This window comes from Fringilla coelebs (assembly GCF_963513975.1).
Source record: "Fringilla coelebs genome assembly, chromosome: 21".
Lineage (NCBI taxonomy): Eukaryota > Metazoa > Chordata > Aves > Passeriformes > Fringillidae > Fringilla > Fringilla coelebs.
The window spans coordinates 2008474-2021932 of NC_140047.1; the positions used below are offsets into that span (position 1 = coordinate 2008474).

The window sequence follows — 13459 nt, forward strand, 5'->3', positions numbered from 1 at the left end:
AGCACTCTGAAAGCTGGAAAAGTGCCAGCATGTGTTTGTGCCACAGGAATCTCTCCCACAAGGACGGTTCAGGACGAGGTGACCCTTCAGGATGGGGTGAGCCTTGAGGACGAGGTGACCCTTGGTGCCAGTGTCACCCTCGGAGCCGCCTCTTTCAACAGGTTCCCCCCTGCCCTTGGCCATCCGGGGGTGAATGAGCTGCTCTGCTCTGGTACCACTGCTGGGGGGTCCCTCCCTACCTGGGCAGTGCCGAGCAGTGCCAGATCACCAGGACTGGGTGTCCTGTGGGCAAACAGAGCTCTCCGTGAGCAAGCTGGGATCTTCCTTCCCGCTGGGGCACATCCACACCTGGGTGCTGTCCTGCAGCCCAGCTCAGGGACATTTTGCCCCCAGTTAACTCATTCAGGGCTGTTATCCCCCAGTTCACCCAGTCCCAGCAGTGTCTCCAGTGCTGCTGGCACAGCTCTGACCCACGAGCACCCCTGTGCCTCACACTGAGCACACAGCACCTGTTCCCCCAACACAGAGCTCTCTTCTCGAGAACAGATGTTCTGGGTACTTAAAAAGAACCTGTTAATTTGCTGTGATTTACAACTGGTGCCATTTAAAACCAGCTTCCCCAGAGCTGCAGCACTCAGCCTCAGGAGCTTTCAGCTCATCGATCACCCAGGGGAAATGTGCAGTTATTCTGCTGTTCGTCTTCATATCCACATCACAGGCTGACAAATGTGGCACGGAGAGTGAACAACTGCTGCCTCCATCACCTCTCTGGAAATGAATCTGGGACCTGTTTTGTGGCACCAGACAGGAGGGAGCTTTGTCAGGGCCCTGGGGGAGCAGGGGCAGCCATGGGCAGGGGCTCATCCAGGAGAGCAATGGGAGGCACCAACAGGTTTGGAAGTGGGTGATCCTGGAGGTCCTTGGGAGAGTTGTCTGTGCTTGGTCTGAGCAGACACTCTTGGCTGCAAAATTCCTGTACAAAAAGGACCCTTAATCCAAATCCAGAGGCACCACCTGCCTGACTGCATCCCAGCAAGGGAGAGGGAGGAATAGAATTATTAGAAGACAGGAGATGCAGCTCTGGGAGCATGCAGAGGAGCTGTGAGAATCTAGGGGATTGATGGTTTAGTAATTTTTATTTCCTGTCTGTTTTCTAGTGCAAACCACTTCACACTGGTCTGTTCTGTAAATATTTCACTATTAAATGTCTTTTTAAATTGATCTCATTCCCTGTTTGATCTTCTTTGCTGTTTTGTAGGGTGTTCTTGCCAGGAGAAGGGATCCTGGAACTGGTCCATGCTCTCCTTCCTCAGGAGCCACAGGGAACCTTCAGAGAGGAACTTGACAGGGTAGCAGGAGCTTGCAGCAGGAGCTTGCAGCGGGAGCATTGCCCAGCTCACAGCTGAGCCTCTCAGGGATCCAAGAGCTCTGTTGGGTGTTAATGGCCCTGACAGCCTCACCTGGGCCACTCTCCCACTCCTGCAGCCGCAGTTCAGCTCAGCTCTGGCCCTCAGCCCCTGTCCTGAGTGATGCTGTTGCCCTGCCCTGGGCTCTGCCTGCCTGCCCAGCTGGAGCTCCCCTGCCCCAGCCCCATGGAGCTGCTGGGCTGTGTCTGACCCTGCATCCCCTCTCCAAATTCGGGCTCTGAGCTGCAGATTGATTCCCTCAGGACCTCAGCCCTGCCCCATCTCCATGAGCTTGCCCAGGGATCTGATTCCTGGCTGAGCCTGGCCCCTTGGCCTGCCCTACCCATCCCGGGATCAGTGGGGCCCCCTCAGCCCCCAGCACATTCCTTGGCAGAGATGGTGATGGAGAAACAGCAAGAGGCAGCTCCAGGGCAGAGCTGTTCCCTGGTGTGGGTGGGTCACAGGGCACTGCTTGCCCAAGTTCCAGGGGCACAGGGCCACCCCAAGCCCAGAGCCACAAACACACCCAGGGCTGCCCCACACCCGGGCTGCTGCTCCCTGCTGCTTCCCACCCCGTTCCCAGACAGCACCTCGGGATGGACAAACACCTGTCCCTCTGAGAGGAGAGAAAACTCGGGGTACCTCGAGCAGAGCCTGAACTCAGAGCTACCTGAGCCTGAACTCAGAGTTCCTTCATTGCTAAGGCTATAGGAGTTTCGTCCTGTTAGAGCAGAAATCAGGGAATCAGGAAACATGGCAGGATTAGCTTAAGCCTCTTCCACTCCCATTAGCAATCTTATTTATCCTTTTAAATGGTTCCAGCAAAAGGGACAGTTGAGTGCTGGGAGCTGCTGGCATGCCAGGGATCCCATTTTCTGGGCCTGCTGGCTTTAACTTATCCACTTTACACCTTTAGATCTTCAAACAAATCCCAACTCTTATCTAGTAGCACCTGAGGGCATCTGATCTGTTCACTGAAACCTCTTCTACAGCAAATCCCCAGCAAAGTCTCAGCCATTCTCACCACCTGATACTGATAGCTGTGTTTCTTATTTTGGTTTATCCTCACACTTTACCACTCGCCAAGAGTTTATCCAATGGCAGACCCATCGTCATTCCATGTCTTTGGCTTTTGCTTTTTCCCAAGGCACAAATTCACTACAAATTCACTAATTCTCCAGCAAAGCTTTTTTTGCTTGGTTTTTTTTGGTGAGTGAGGGGTGGGTGCAAGGTTAGAAACCCCAAAGGACATCAAAGCAGGTCAAAGAAAAGGACACATGGAGGGTGATGGACAATGGGATTTTCCAGTGTGAGGCCTGGCCTTATCCTTAGCACCCTGGTCTCTGTACTTGTTTCCCTTGGGACAATTCCTGGTGGTCTCTGGTTGGTTTGGACGTGGGTCCTGGAGCTCCAGAGAGCATCAGCAAGTCTCAGTCCCAGCTGCCAGTGCGCCCTCACCAGCACATCCCTGTGACCCCAGTCCCTGGTGCCCCTTTGGGCTCTCACCACGGGCACTGCCAAGGGCTTGTCCTGGGAGGAGCCCAGCGCCCAGCCAGCCCCCAAAGCCCCTGTTCCCCCAGGAGAAACCAACCCCAGCTGGATCTGCTGGCACCCGTGGGATCCCTGAGCAGAACCCGGAGCTGGCATTGAGGCTGCTGGCACAAACACCCTGAGCTGGGCTGAACCTCCTGGTGGGGGGAACCCCAAGCCCAAGGGACAGCCCCACACCGAGGGGCTGGGGACCTCTGTGCTGCACAAAACCAGAGACAGGAGCAGTTCATAGCCAGGCAACTGAGCGTGGGACACAGGATGCTCTGGGAAATGCGCTGGGATATGGGACGTGGAGCTGTCCTGCTGCAGAGTCCATATGGCTGTGAGCTGCCAGAGGGCAGGGATGGATGGGATATTGGGAATTAGGAATTGTTCCCTGGCAGGGTGGGCAGGCCCAGGCACAGGGTGCCCAGAGCAGCTGTGGCTGCCCCTGGATCCCTGGCAGTGTTCCAGAACAGGCTGGACACTGGGACTTGGAGCAGGCTGGGACTGTGGGAGGTGTGGGAGGTGGAACTGGATGTCCCTTCCAACCCAAACCATTCCATGATTCTGTGGGATCCATCAGCTACCCCTGCTGGGATCCAGGTCACTCCCATGGATTTTTCCCCTCCTCACAACATCACTGGGGATGTCCCAGTCACAAACTTGAAATACAGAAAATATAGAAAACCCCAGACACTTTTTCTTCCCTAAAGGTTGTTTTATTGTAAAACCATAAATACAACACTGACATGAAAATCCTCAAGCAACGGATGCTTTCTTACAGTTACAGTTTGTCTTCTGCCTTGGCATCAATTCTGAAAAGAATGTTGCAGAAACATGTCTCTAAGGTACTTCCAAATAACCGAGCTCTGGCCTGGAGCGCTCGGCCCCTTTGGAAGCTAAGTGGAACTATTCCTCCTCTCGTGGAATATTTCCATTCAGACAGCAACAGACTTGTAAAAACAGCAACATTTAAACACCTTGATATTTTTTTTCTTTAATAATCCTTTTCATTTGACGTCAGTCTAAGTTTCAAACAGCACTGAATTTATTTAGCTGAAAAAAAAAACCCAAAACAAAACAAAACCAAAACAAAATCCTAAAAAGAAAAAAAAAACCTCAGAACTTGAGTTGGCCTCAAGCGTTCGCATATCACAATGAAAATCAGCAACTCAACCCCGTGCAATATTGCTCTCTAGTGAGTCATTTGATCCACACCAACAATACATGAGACTTCAAACAGGTTTTGTTTTGTTTATTAACACAGCAAGTGTGACATTAGATAACCTTTTAAATACAGTACATGGTACGGCGCGGGGCCAGCTGCCCGCACGTTTCCCGTTATGAAGACAAAGCCAGCGGTGGCGGTTTATAAAAATATTGTGTTGCTACAAAAGTATAAATTAATGCTACCGGTATTAAGAAATATTAAACACATAAAACTTATAAGGATTAAGAAAAATATTCATTAATACCTGTAGAAAACTCTGGCCTAAAAAAGATATTTTTTGTATATTTTTTGTATATTTTTTTTGTATTTTTTAAGATGACATGGTCGCACTCGCAGCGCGGGTGCTCTGTGGTATTGCCTAGAACATCTGCATCTACAGAAAGGAAGGAAATGCACAAGAGTTACTGAGGGCAGGGAGGGCCAGGAGGGGCAGGAGAACATTAAATCCTTTGCTTGATGAAACAAGAGTTCAGCTCCCAGGAGGAGGTTTGGGAAATGGAACTTACGAGCGAGGAACAGCTTCTCTTTTCAGACTGGCTGCAAACAAGGATCTCCTGATGTTTGGCTGACACCATGACACTGTCTGACTACGGCGTGGAGCACAATCCTCACGGCCTGGGCACAGTGTTCTCCCCACTGACAGCCTGGGCTGCCACCTGCCTCCACTGTGCAGGTCATCCACTACCAGCTTTCCTTCAAAGAATTCAAAAAAAGGAGTATTAAAGTACCAGTAAGCTTCAAGGGACCATGGAAAACAGCTCCTAAATCTGCTGCTCCTTCCAGAACACATCTCCTTCTTTGAGGGGGAAGGTCCTTCTACACAGCAAGGGGAAAATTATCCCTTCTCCCACAGCCCCAGCCCACTCGAAAAAACAATCCCAGCCTATCCACAGACACTGCAGAGACTGCCATGAGATCTCCTGGGAGGTGAGAAGAAGGACTTGAGGCCAGTGAGGCTGGAAGTGCCTTTTTAAGGAGCTTTGGTTGTAAAAAGCAAGGGTTGGACGTGTCCATGCTCATCAACAATATTCCTACAATATTCCCATCATTAAGCCTGAGCTGCTCATCTGGGTCCCACTGTCGGGGATGCTACAGAAAACCCTGCCAATCATCATTCCTTGTTTCAGGAGCCAAAAATTCCAACTCAGCTGCCTATGGATAAGGAACCCCTCAGGGTCTATGGATACACTGTTGTCTATGTGAGCAAAATTCCTGTCGAGTTACAAAGCACTCGGAACAGGAATAAACCTCAACTAAGCAGCCAAACTAAACCTGAAATTAAACAGAAATCCCACAAACATTCAATAGATACAATTAAATTTCAGGGCAACCCACTGTCATTGGTTCAGCATTTCTGGCCTAGCATAAGCAGACTCTTCCAGGCCTGTCCCACAGAGCTCAGCTGGGCCTCAGGGTTTGCTCAGGGACATTTCCAGAAGCCCCAGGAGGTGACAGAGCTGTGAGGGGACAGGTCCCACACACAGGGAGCTCTTATTGCTACAGAGCGACAGCATCAGGTCTGACACAGGGCATGGGGCTCAGCCAGTGTGTCTGGGCATTCCCAGGGGATCCCAGACCATGGAGTGGCACAGGAAAGCTCAGCAGGAGCAGGCAGACACCCTCTCCACGCTGATCTCACAGGACATTTGCTCCTCCACTGGTGGCTTCCCCTCTGCCACCTCCCTCCCTGCTAGAACCCGGTTGATGGATGCACTGAGAGCTGGCCAGGGCTTGGTGCTGGTGATGAGTGGGAGGATGGGGAGGAAAAGGCTCTGTGAACCCTCCTGGAGGGCTCTGGGCAGGAACCTGGCACTTCCCACCCCTACAGCCAGTTCCTTGTCTCTTGGCAAGGTCCAGCCAAGTGTTTCATGGAGCGAGCTCCACTCTGCAGCCTTGTCTTCAACAACAGGGCTCAAAACACATTCCTCTCACAGACCCCTCCCAGAGGAACAGAGTTCTCCTCCCTGAAGAGATTTCCCAGAATCTGCCTTTAGTATCTTTTTATTTTTCTCCCTTTACTCCTAATTACTCCATAGGGAACAGCTTGTCCCTTCCTGTGTGAATGCTCACAGGAGCTCCTGCCTCTCCCTCAGCCAAGAGGTGCAATCAGAGATCCAAGCCTCTCCTCAGCACAGAGCAGCGCTCCCAGCCTTGGAGCACCTTCCTGGCTGCTCTTTTAATGTCTTTTGGTTCCCCAGTAACATGGTGCTCCCTAAAAATGCCCAGGGCACTGTGGGAGCAGCAGGAGGTTCCAGTCCCCTGTCCTGTGCTCACCACAGCCAGAGTGGAACTGGTCTCTCTGAGCAGACTCAGCCACCAACACAAACATTTTTGATAATTCCTTCCCATTCTAAACCTTCTGGGTTATTGCAGACAGTTGGAGAAAAACCACCCAACCCACCTGAGCCATCTCACTGGACACTCCAATGCCACCATTTAGAGCTCAAATAATTTCCAGAAGTGTCTCCCCTCTATTTTCAGTCATTCCCAAGTTCTGAGAGCATCTGCTGCAAATTCATTTGCAAAAGTCACATAAGGGTTACGACTCCCTGAGCTGCTGCTGGACATCATCTCTGCCCAGCAAGCACAGATAAACCAGTGCAGGTGGTTTGTGTGGAGGTTTAAACCAGTTCAGCTCAAAGTTAAACTGGCAATGAAGGAACAACTGAGTTAGACAAAACCTGAGCCCACAGCCAGCTTTCACAGAAAGTTTTGCAGACTGCACCAGTTCAAACCCACCCATAGCAGTTTCCTCAGCACAGACAGAGAGCTTGGACAGAAAGGGAAATTCCCCTCCATCCCAACTCGACCCAGGTGCAAGACACCAAGTCCATCCTGCAAGCCAAACAGAACCACTGCCTACTGAGAGCCAGGAGACAGCTCCTTCCTGACCTCCTGGCTGCTGCATCCACACAGAAACAACCTCCTCAAGAGCTCTGCCTCTATCCCACCCTCTTCAGTAACAAGGATGTTCAGACAGGCCCTTCCCTCTTGGAGTTCACCCGGTGGTGCTTGTTCCCCACCTGAAGGTCAGAACGCTCCCAAAGCAAACTGTGGAGCCAGGAAGAGTCTGCAAGGCCAGGCACAGTCAGCAGCAGGAACAGGAGGCCACACACCATTTCTGCACCCTGACACATTTCACAAGGGAGATTAAAGAAAACAAATAAGCAGAAGGCAAATTCCCAACATGACCCACCAGAGGATGATCCCAGTTCTGAGGACTTCTCCTCCCAGCTCGAAGGGAGCAGAACACCACAACAGCCCTGGCCAAACTCAGAGCCTCTCCTGAGCAGTCTCCCAGCCCAGGACCAGCACTGCTCCCTTCAACACCCTGGCTGCTCCTCACCTCTGGGGTACCACAGAGCAGGAACTGAGAGCTTCCGAATTTCAGACCTTGGTAAAGTACTTTTGCCCCTCAGAATGTGAATTCAAGCCTGGAAGAAGGGAGAAGGAAGAGAAGCAAAAGCTTGGCATTTAAGGTAATTGCATGTGCTCCAGATGTGCTTCTCTGCTTTTACTGAGGCCCAAGTGACCCAGAGAGAGCCTGGAGCAGACCCAGCACAAACAGCTCCTCTGAGCTGGGCACCCTGCAGCCATATGCAAGTCAGGAAAAGCTGCACCTTCCTCCACTGAGTCTCTGGAGAAAAGGCTGCCCAAGCAGCCTCTCTCCTCACCACCTCTGAGAATGCTCCATTTTAGGCCTTTAGGTTTTCTCTTGCTTTTGCAGCTGTTGAGTTTTCAAGTCTTTGGGAGAATCTCATCTGCCTGACATCACTGCTTAACACCCATTAGTGCAGCTACAACCGAAGTTGCCTCAGAGGGGCAGTTTTTGGGATGGGGGAGAGGGCCAGTCCATCCCTCTCTTTGGTCAGCACCACCAGAAAACCCCAGCTCTGGTGCCAAACCCACAGTGTGAGAAGGGAAAGGGGAGGTGGGATGGGAGGTAGGGGTGGCTGTGGCCTTCCTGCATGAAAACCCCAGTTTGCACCACTGCTGAGCACAAAACCCTGCAGTTTGCCCAACTCTCAGCTCCAGGGATTTACAGCTGTGCTAACTGTCTTGCCCACTTCTCAACCTCAATGCCTCACACAGACAACATGAGCCCGAGTTCACAAATTCCACAGAAATCATCTACGTGTCCCTTAGCAAAGAGGGCTGGGGACTGGAGCTCTTTCCAAAGGAATCCAAGGGCTTTGCATCTTCCCCTGAGCATCAAACAGCTCTCAGGGTCTCAGATGAGCCACACAGAAAGGTGTAATGTGCCATTAGAAGAAGCTGCCAATCCTGATCCCTGTGCCGTCAGCTGAGCTGTGTGGTAGCCTCTGTGCCCACAGCTGATCCTGTTTGGGGACATGCACCAGCCAAATGTTGCTAACAGCAATCCTCTTTGGGGACATGCACCAGCCAAGTTTTCCTGCTGTCAGGTACCAGTGGGCTTGGCACACATCTCACTCACTCAGGGTTCATTTTTGTCTGCCACAGGTTTCTCCTGCCCTGCAAACTGCTGTGCTACCACTGGTGGCTGGGCATGCAGGATTTGTACAGAAGAAAACAAAACCAGCATGGAGGAAAGCTGGCCCTACAAGCAACCTCTCCATCAGCCACTGACAGGGAAATCAGGAGTCCAGGAGCCTCTGCCCTGGCAGCTCCTGTTCATGGGGCAGGCTGTGTGCTTTAGGCAAAAACTTAACATTTTAGGAGACAATGGTTTTGGTCTGATGGCAGTAACAGTGCTGAGAGGTCAACCCAAACACCAGCCTCAAGGCAATGGAAGGCTGAAAGGGCTGGAAAGGGCAAGACAGCTGGTGCCAAGGTCTGTCCTCGTGAGCCTGGAGTGGGGAAGGGTCCAGTGTGCAAACTGTGCCCCTGAGTCCTGTGGCAGTGCAGTGTCAGGGAGTGCCTGTGAGGTTCAAGGCATCTGCACACAAAGCCTGAGAGATTGGTTTTGCTATTTCTCATGTCTTGCAACTTGCAACTTCTCTTACAGCCAGAGCTGGGCCGGTGGGATCCTGATTTAACATCTGCTGAACAGCAGCACTGCAGAGAGGCTCTCCAGTTTCCCCCTGCATTGCCAGCCAGCAGCAAACTCCCCATGCTGCTGAAGGGCTCCAGCCTGCTATCAGCAGGGCCAGTCCCTCCTCCCGACCCTCCCACGCCACTGGGACCGCAGCTCCAGAGCTCCTGGAAGCACCAGAGACTGCTGGAAAAAGAAGAATTTGCTTCAGTTTTCCTCCAGGAGACAAGTCCCAGTAGTGAAAAATGCACAGTTTGGCACCAGAGGCTGGAATTGTCCAAGAGGCACCAAACCTGCCAGAGCCTGTCCAGCAGCCCAGGAGCTGTGCCTGCAGGAGCTCTGGCCTTGGGGACAGCAGAGTGACCGAGATGGTTTGGGGTTATGGGGATCTCTAATTGCATTTGGGGTGAGCCAGTTACGTGTGAACGTTTCGGGGCCCGTGGCCTTCCTGGCCAGAACAGGTCAGCAACAGAACAAGTAGTGTAATGCACTGTAGGTATCAAAAAGACATTCGTGCCACTAGAGGAAACCATTCCAAACAAAAAGGGGAAGATATTCTTTGCACTCAATCAGGAGCACTTACATTCAGAAGGATCTTTGAGCCCATGCACTTCTCTAAGCTTCCTTCAAACCCCAGTTTGACAAAACTGGTGAACTTTGTTCCCCTGAAAAATCATACACCTTGGTTTGTCCTTGGCCTTGGGAAGGGTGGTTTGTGTGTCTCTGAGACACTTTTCAACAAAAATCTTTAGGTACAAGGGTTCTCTGGCAGACCTGGCAAGCTCACTGGTGGCCCACTGCCACCTGTGCTGTCACCATTTGCTTTTCCTGGTTTCTAGGCTTTGCCACATAAACAACTGCTGTGGTTCCCATAAGAACATTATTTAATTGCAAATGGACTACTCTAGAACAAGTCTGAGAACACTTGATGTACAAAATTCACAGAAAAGATAATTAACACCGGGAGTTCAGAAAAGAAGATCTGCTGTAAAAAAATATAAAGCCAAGAAACGTAACAACTACTGACAGTTTCTGCCATGAAGCATTTCTCTTAGTTTGAAATCAAACTTATAATCACTTGCTGCAATGTTAAACTCAAAACTGGGAGTAGAGACAGAGGAGTAACTTTTGTCTTTTGGAAAAAAAAGGATATGGAAAGGTTAAAAATAAAATTAAAAATCAAAAACATTAAAGCCTCCCTTCCTGATTTCTAAAGATGCCGGTGTTGATGGAACACAGCTGCCCTGATTCACGCACCATGCCAAGAAGGCTGCAGCCAAGTGCCCTCAAGGTGTACAGTTATTCAAAGGAGCAAAGTCCAGTGCAGAACTGGTCTGGTCAATGGAGTCTGATTATCCATGGCAAGATGGCCCAGGGGACAAGAGGAAAGGTGGGGTGGAGGAGAAACAAAAGAAACTTCAAGTCACTTTAGATCTCAGCTGCCTGAAGACTTTAGAACATCAGCCTCCCATTCGTCTGCCCACTTGAAAACATTAAAAAGTCTGTCAAGTCCACACACTATCTATGGAAAGGAGCACATTCCTGGCAGAGGGCTGTCTCTCTCCCGTGCTCAGCTTTCCTTTCAAACTTAATTTTATATATATTTATATTTTTATATATATATAAAAAAGCACTTGGTTTCCAGGGGCATTCATAATGAGGTCCACAGTGTTTAGAACTTAAATTTCTTTTTCTTTGTTTGGAACAGTGTTTTAAAGTTTTGTTTTAATTAAAAGAAAGTCTTAAAGCATGTTGGACTTCAAAAACATGAGTTTGTTCATGTCTTCTGGACTGAGTAGCCGCCTCCTTTTGATCAAGAGTGCCTGCTCACACATATTTACACATTCGCTCCTGGCACCCACAGCAGGCACTGCTAAGAGCCAAAAGGCCAGCTTGGCTAGTTTCGTATGCTTTTGGGTAACACACGACCAGTACTGAAACAGGTCAGGGGTGGCCTGGAAGAGAGGTTCTTGCAAATAATCATAGACTTCACTTTTCCCAAACCAATCTTCTTCCTGAGCTGCTGCGGCCTCCCCTGCTGCACGAGGCTTCTTGGTTGAAGGTTCGAATTCTGCTTCTTCTGCCCAGGACTCTTTCACCTCATTGATCAGCTCACAGACCTTGCCAATGATCTCTTCGTGCTGGTAGGGCGGGACGGGCCGCAGCTTCTGCTGAGGGTCCAAGATCATGGCTACCTTGTGTGCCGAGTGAACTTTGAAGTTCTCCTTCAGCGCCTCCAAGAAGAGGTGACAGAGTTTGCTGACCACGCCAGCATCGTTGGCTTTGGAAGTGAACAGTTTCTCCAGTTTGACGTAGGTGGGCAGCACCAGCTGCAGCGTGGGCCGGCTCTCGTTGCTCAGCTCGATGACAGCCTGTTTCACCGGCGCCAGGATGGCTGCCAGGTTGCTGAGCAGGTGTTTGTTCAGGTTTTGGATGAGGTTCATCTTCTTGGCCCTGCTGTAGAACTCGCAGATCTGCTCGTAGCGCTCGTGGACGAGCAGCAGGGAGTCGGTGACCGAGTTCCAGCAGGGTGGCGGGGAGGTCTCTTCCAGGGAGCCAAAGGTCTCCTTTGAGAGGCCCGTGGACCCTGCCAGGTCTTCACAGACATTCAGGAGCTCGATGACCTCGTGCATGTTGCGAGCCTGTAGTGTTCTCTTGTTGAGCACGCTCTGCACCACCGAGTTCAAGGCACAGGCCGAGCAGCGCAGGCACATGCCCGCCTTGGAGAACGCCGAGGAGTTGACCTTGCAGTCTGTCACGTACACCGTCCTGATCTCCGACATCACAAACTCCGACAGCACGTTCTGCACCCAGTGGTGGATAAAATCACCATTGTCTCGAAGGTCTACGCCCTTAATGCCCAGGACATAGCTCTTGATGTGGTTGCCTTCCACCTGGTAGGCGGTGAGGATGTAGCAGGAGTCGGGGCCGACGCTCTGCGAGTGGCAGGTGACCCCGATGCCGAGGCAGGCGTTGCTGCCCAGGGCGCAGGTGACTTTCACCTTCACCTGGTTGTACATCCGAGGCAGGTGCTTCAGCGCCAGGGTGTTGAAGTTGCCCAGGATCTCGGTGACGGAGAAGGCACCGTAGCGAGCCCCGCTGTCCACCAGCGTCTGCGCCAGCTTGATGAACTCCTTGCCGCTGAGCACGCTGAGCGCGCCCAGGTCGGTGCACATGACCCGCAGCAGCCGCTCGGCGATGTTCTGCCGCTCCTTCTCCGGGATGGCGCTGTTCCCCACCGAGCCGCTCGCCGGCGCTGCAGGGAAACACAGCAGGCACAGAAAGGGCCAGGTCAGCACCACCGCAGCAGGAGAGAGCAGGGGACAAGGCACAGAACAATCCTCAGAGACCCCCAGAGAGGAGGAACAGATGTCTCTTCCAGATGATGGAAGAGACAACTCCAACCTTGGATTTGTTCCCCCAAGGTTTCTGGACTGAGGAACTTTCAGAGACAGGCCCTGCTCTTGTCAGAGCAGCAGGGAGCAGATCTGCATCCTGTCCCTGGTGTGGGGATACTCACAACTCAGCCCAGATGGAAAGATGGACATCAAATCACAGATTCCCGGGCTGGTTTGGGTTGGAAGAGACATTAAAACCCACCCAGTGCCACCCCTCCCATAGGCAGGGACACCTTCCACTGTCCCAGGCTGCTCCAAGCCCTGTCCAGCCTGGCCTTGGGCACTGCCAGGGATGCAGGGGCAGCCACAGCTGCTCTGGGCACCTATGCCTATGTCACACCATGACGACTGGATTAGTTTTTTAACTCCAGGCCAGAAAGTCTGACCTTGGATAAGAAGTTACCTTCTTCCAGGAGCTACCAAATGCATCTTCCTCACAATCCTTTCTAACCACCCCAGGGTTCATTGTTGCACTCCTGTAGTGGGAAGGGGTGCTCTGCTCTGCCAAGTAGGACATGATTTAAGGTGAAATCAAATACAGTTTGGTAAGGACAAGGGCCTTGTGCAGTGTCCATCACTGCTGCCCCCTTGAGGCACCTGTTGGCCAGGGACAAAGTGAGAAGCTGCTACGTACTGTTGTTGGCATTATTTCTTTGGAGCTGTGGCTTCCACTTTTCTTCAACCACGGGGAGAGGTGACCTGGGCTGCTGGCTGGAGCCAATGTTGTTCTCATTGTCAGCTGCAAGGCAAGAGACAGGGAGGGGTTAAAAGCACAAAATAATGCTTAAAGCACAAAGAAGAGGAAACTACTCAACTGCTCAGCATTTACGTAGGGCTCCTTTAACTAAGGGGACAACAACCCACCAAACTCTCTGTG

The 13459-nt window shown here is 51.5% G+C and overlaps 1 protein-coding gene across 14 annotated transcripts in view; it reads right to left on the minus strand.

Annotated features, from left to right (window-relative positions):
* Window positions 1-4178: 4178 nt before the first annotated feature.
* The window catches only part of ZNF618 (zinc finger protein 618), a 149481-nt gene continuing 140200 nt past the window's right edge, over window positions 4179-13459 (minus strand). For 13 of the 14 annotated variants that reach the window (XM_084219917.1, XM_084219915.1, XM_084219918.1 and 10 more), the window contains 2 exons: window positions 13217-13321; window positions 4179-12440 (listed from right to left, as the gene is read on the minus strand). In XM_084219917.1, the coding sequence (XP_084076043.1) occupies window positions 10927-12440; window positions 13217-13321 (1619 nt within the window). In that variant the 3' untranslated portion in view covers window positions 4179-10926. The remainder of the gene's footprint in view (window positions 12441-13216; window positions 13322-13459) is intronic. The other variant, XR_014616672.1, reaches the window with a different exon arrangement.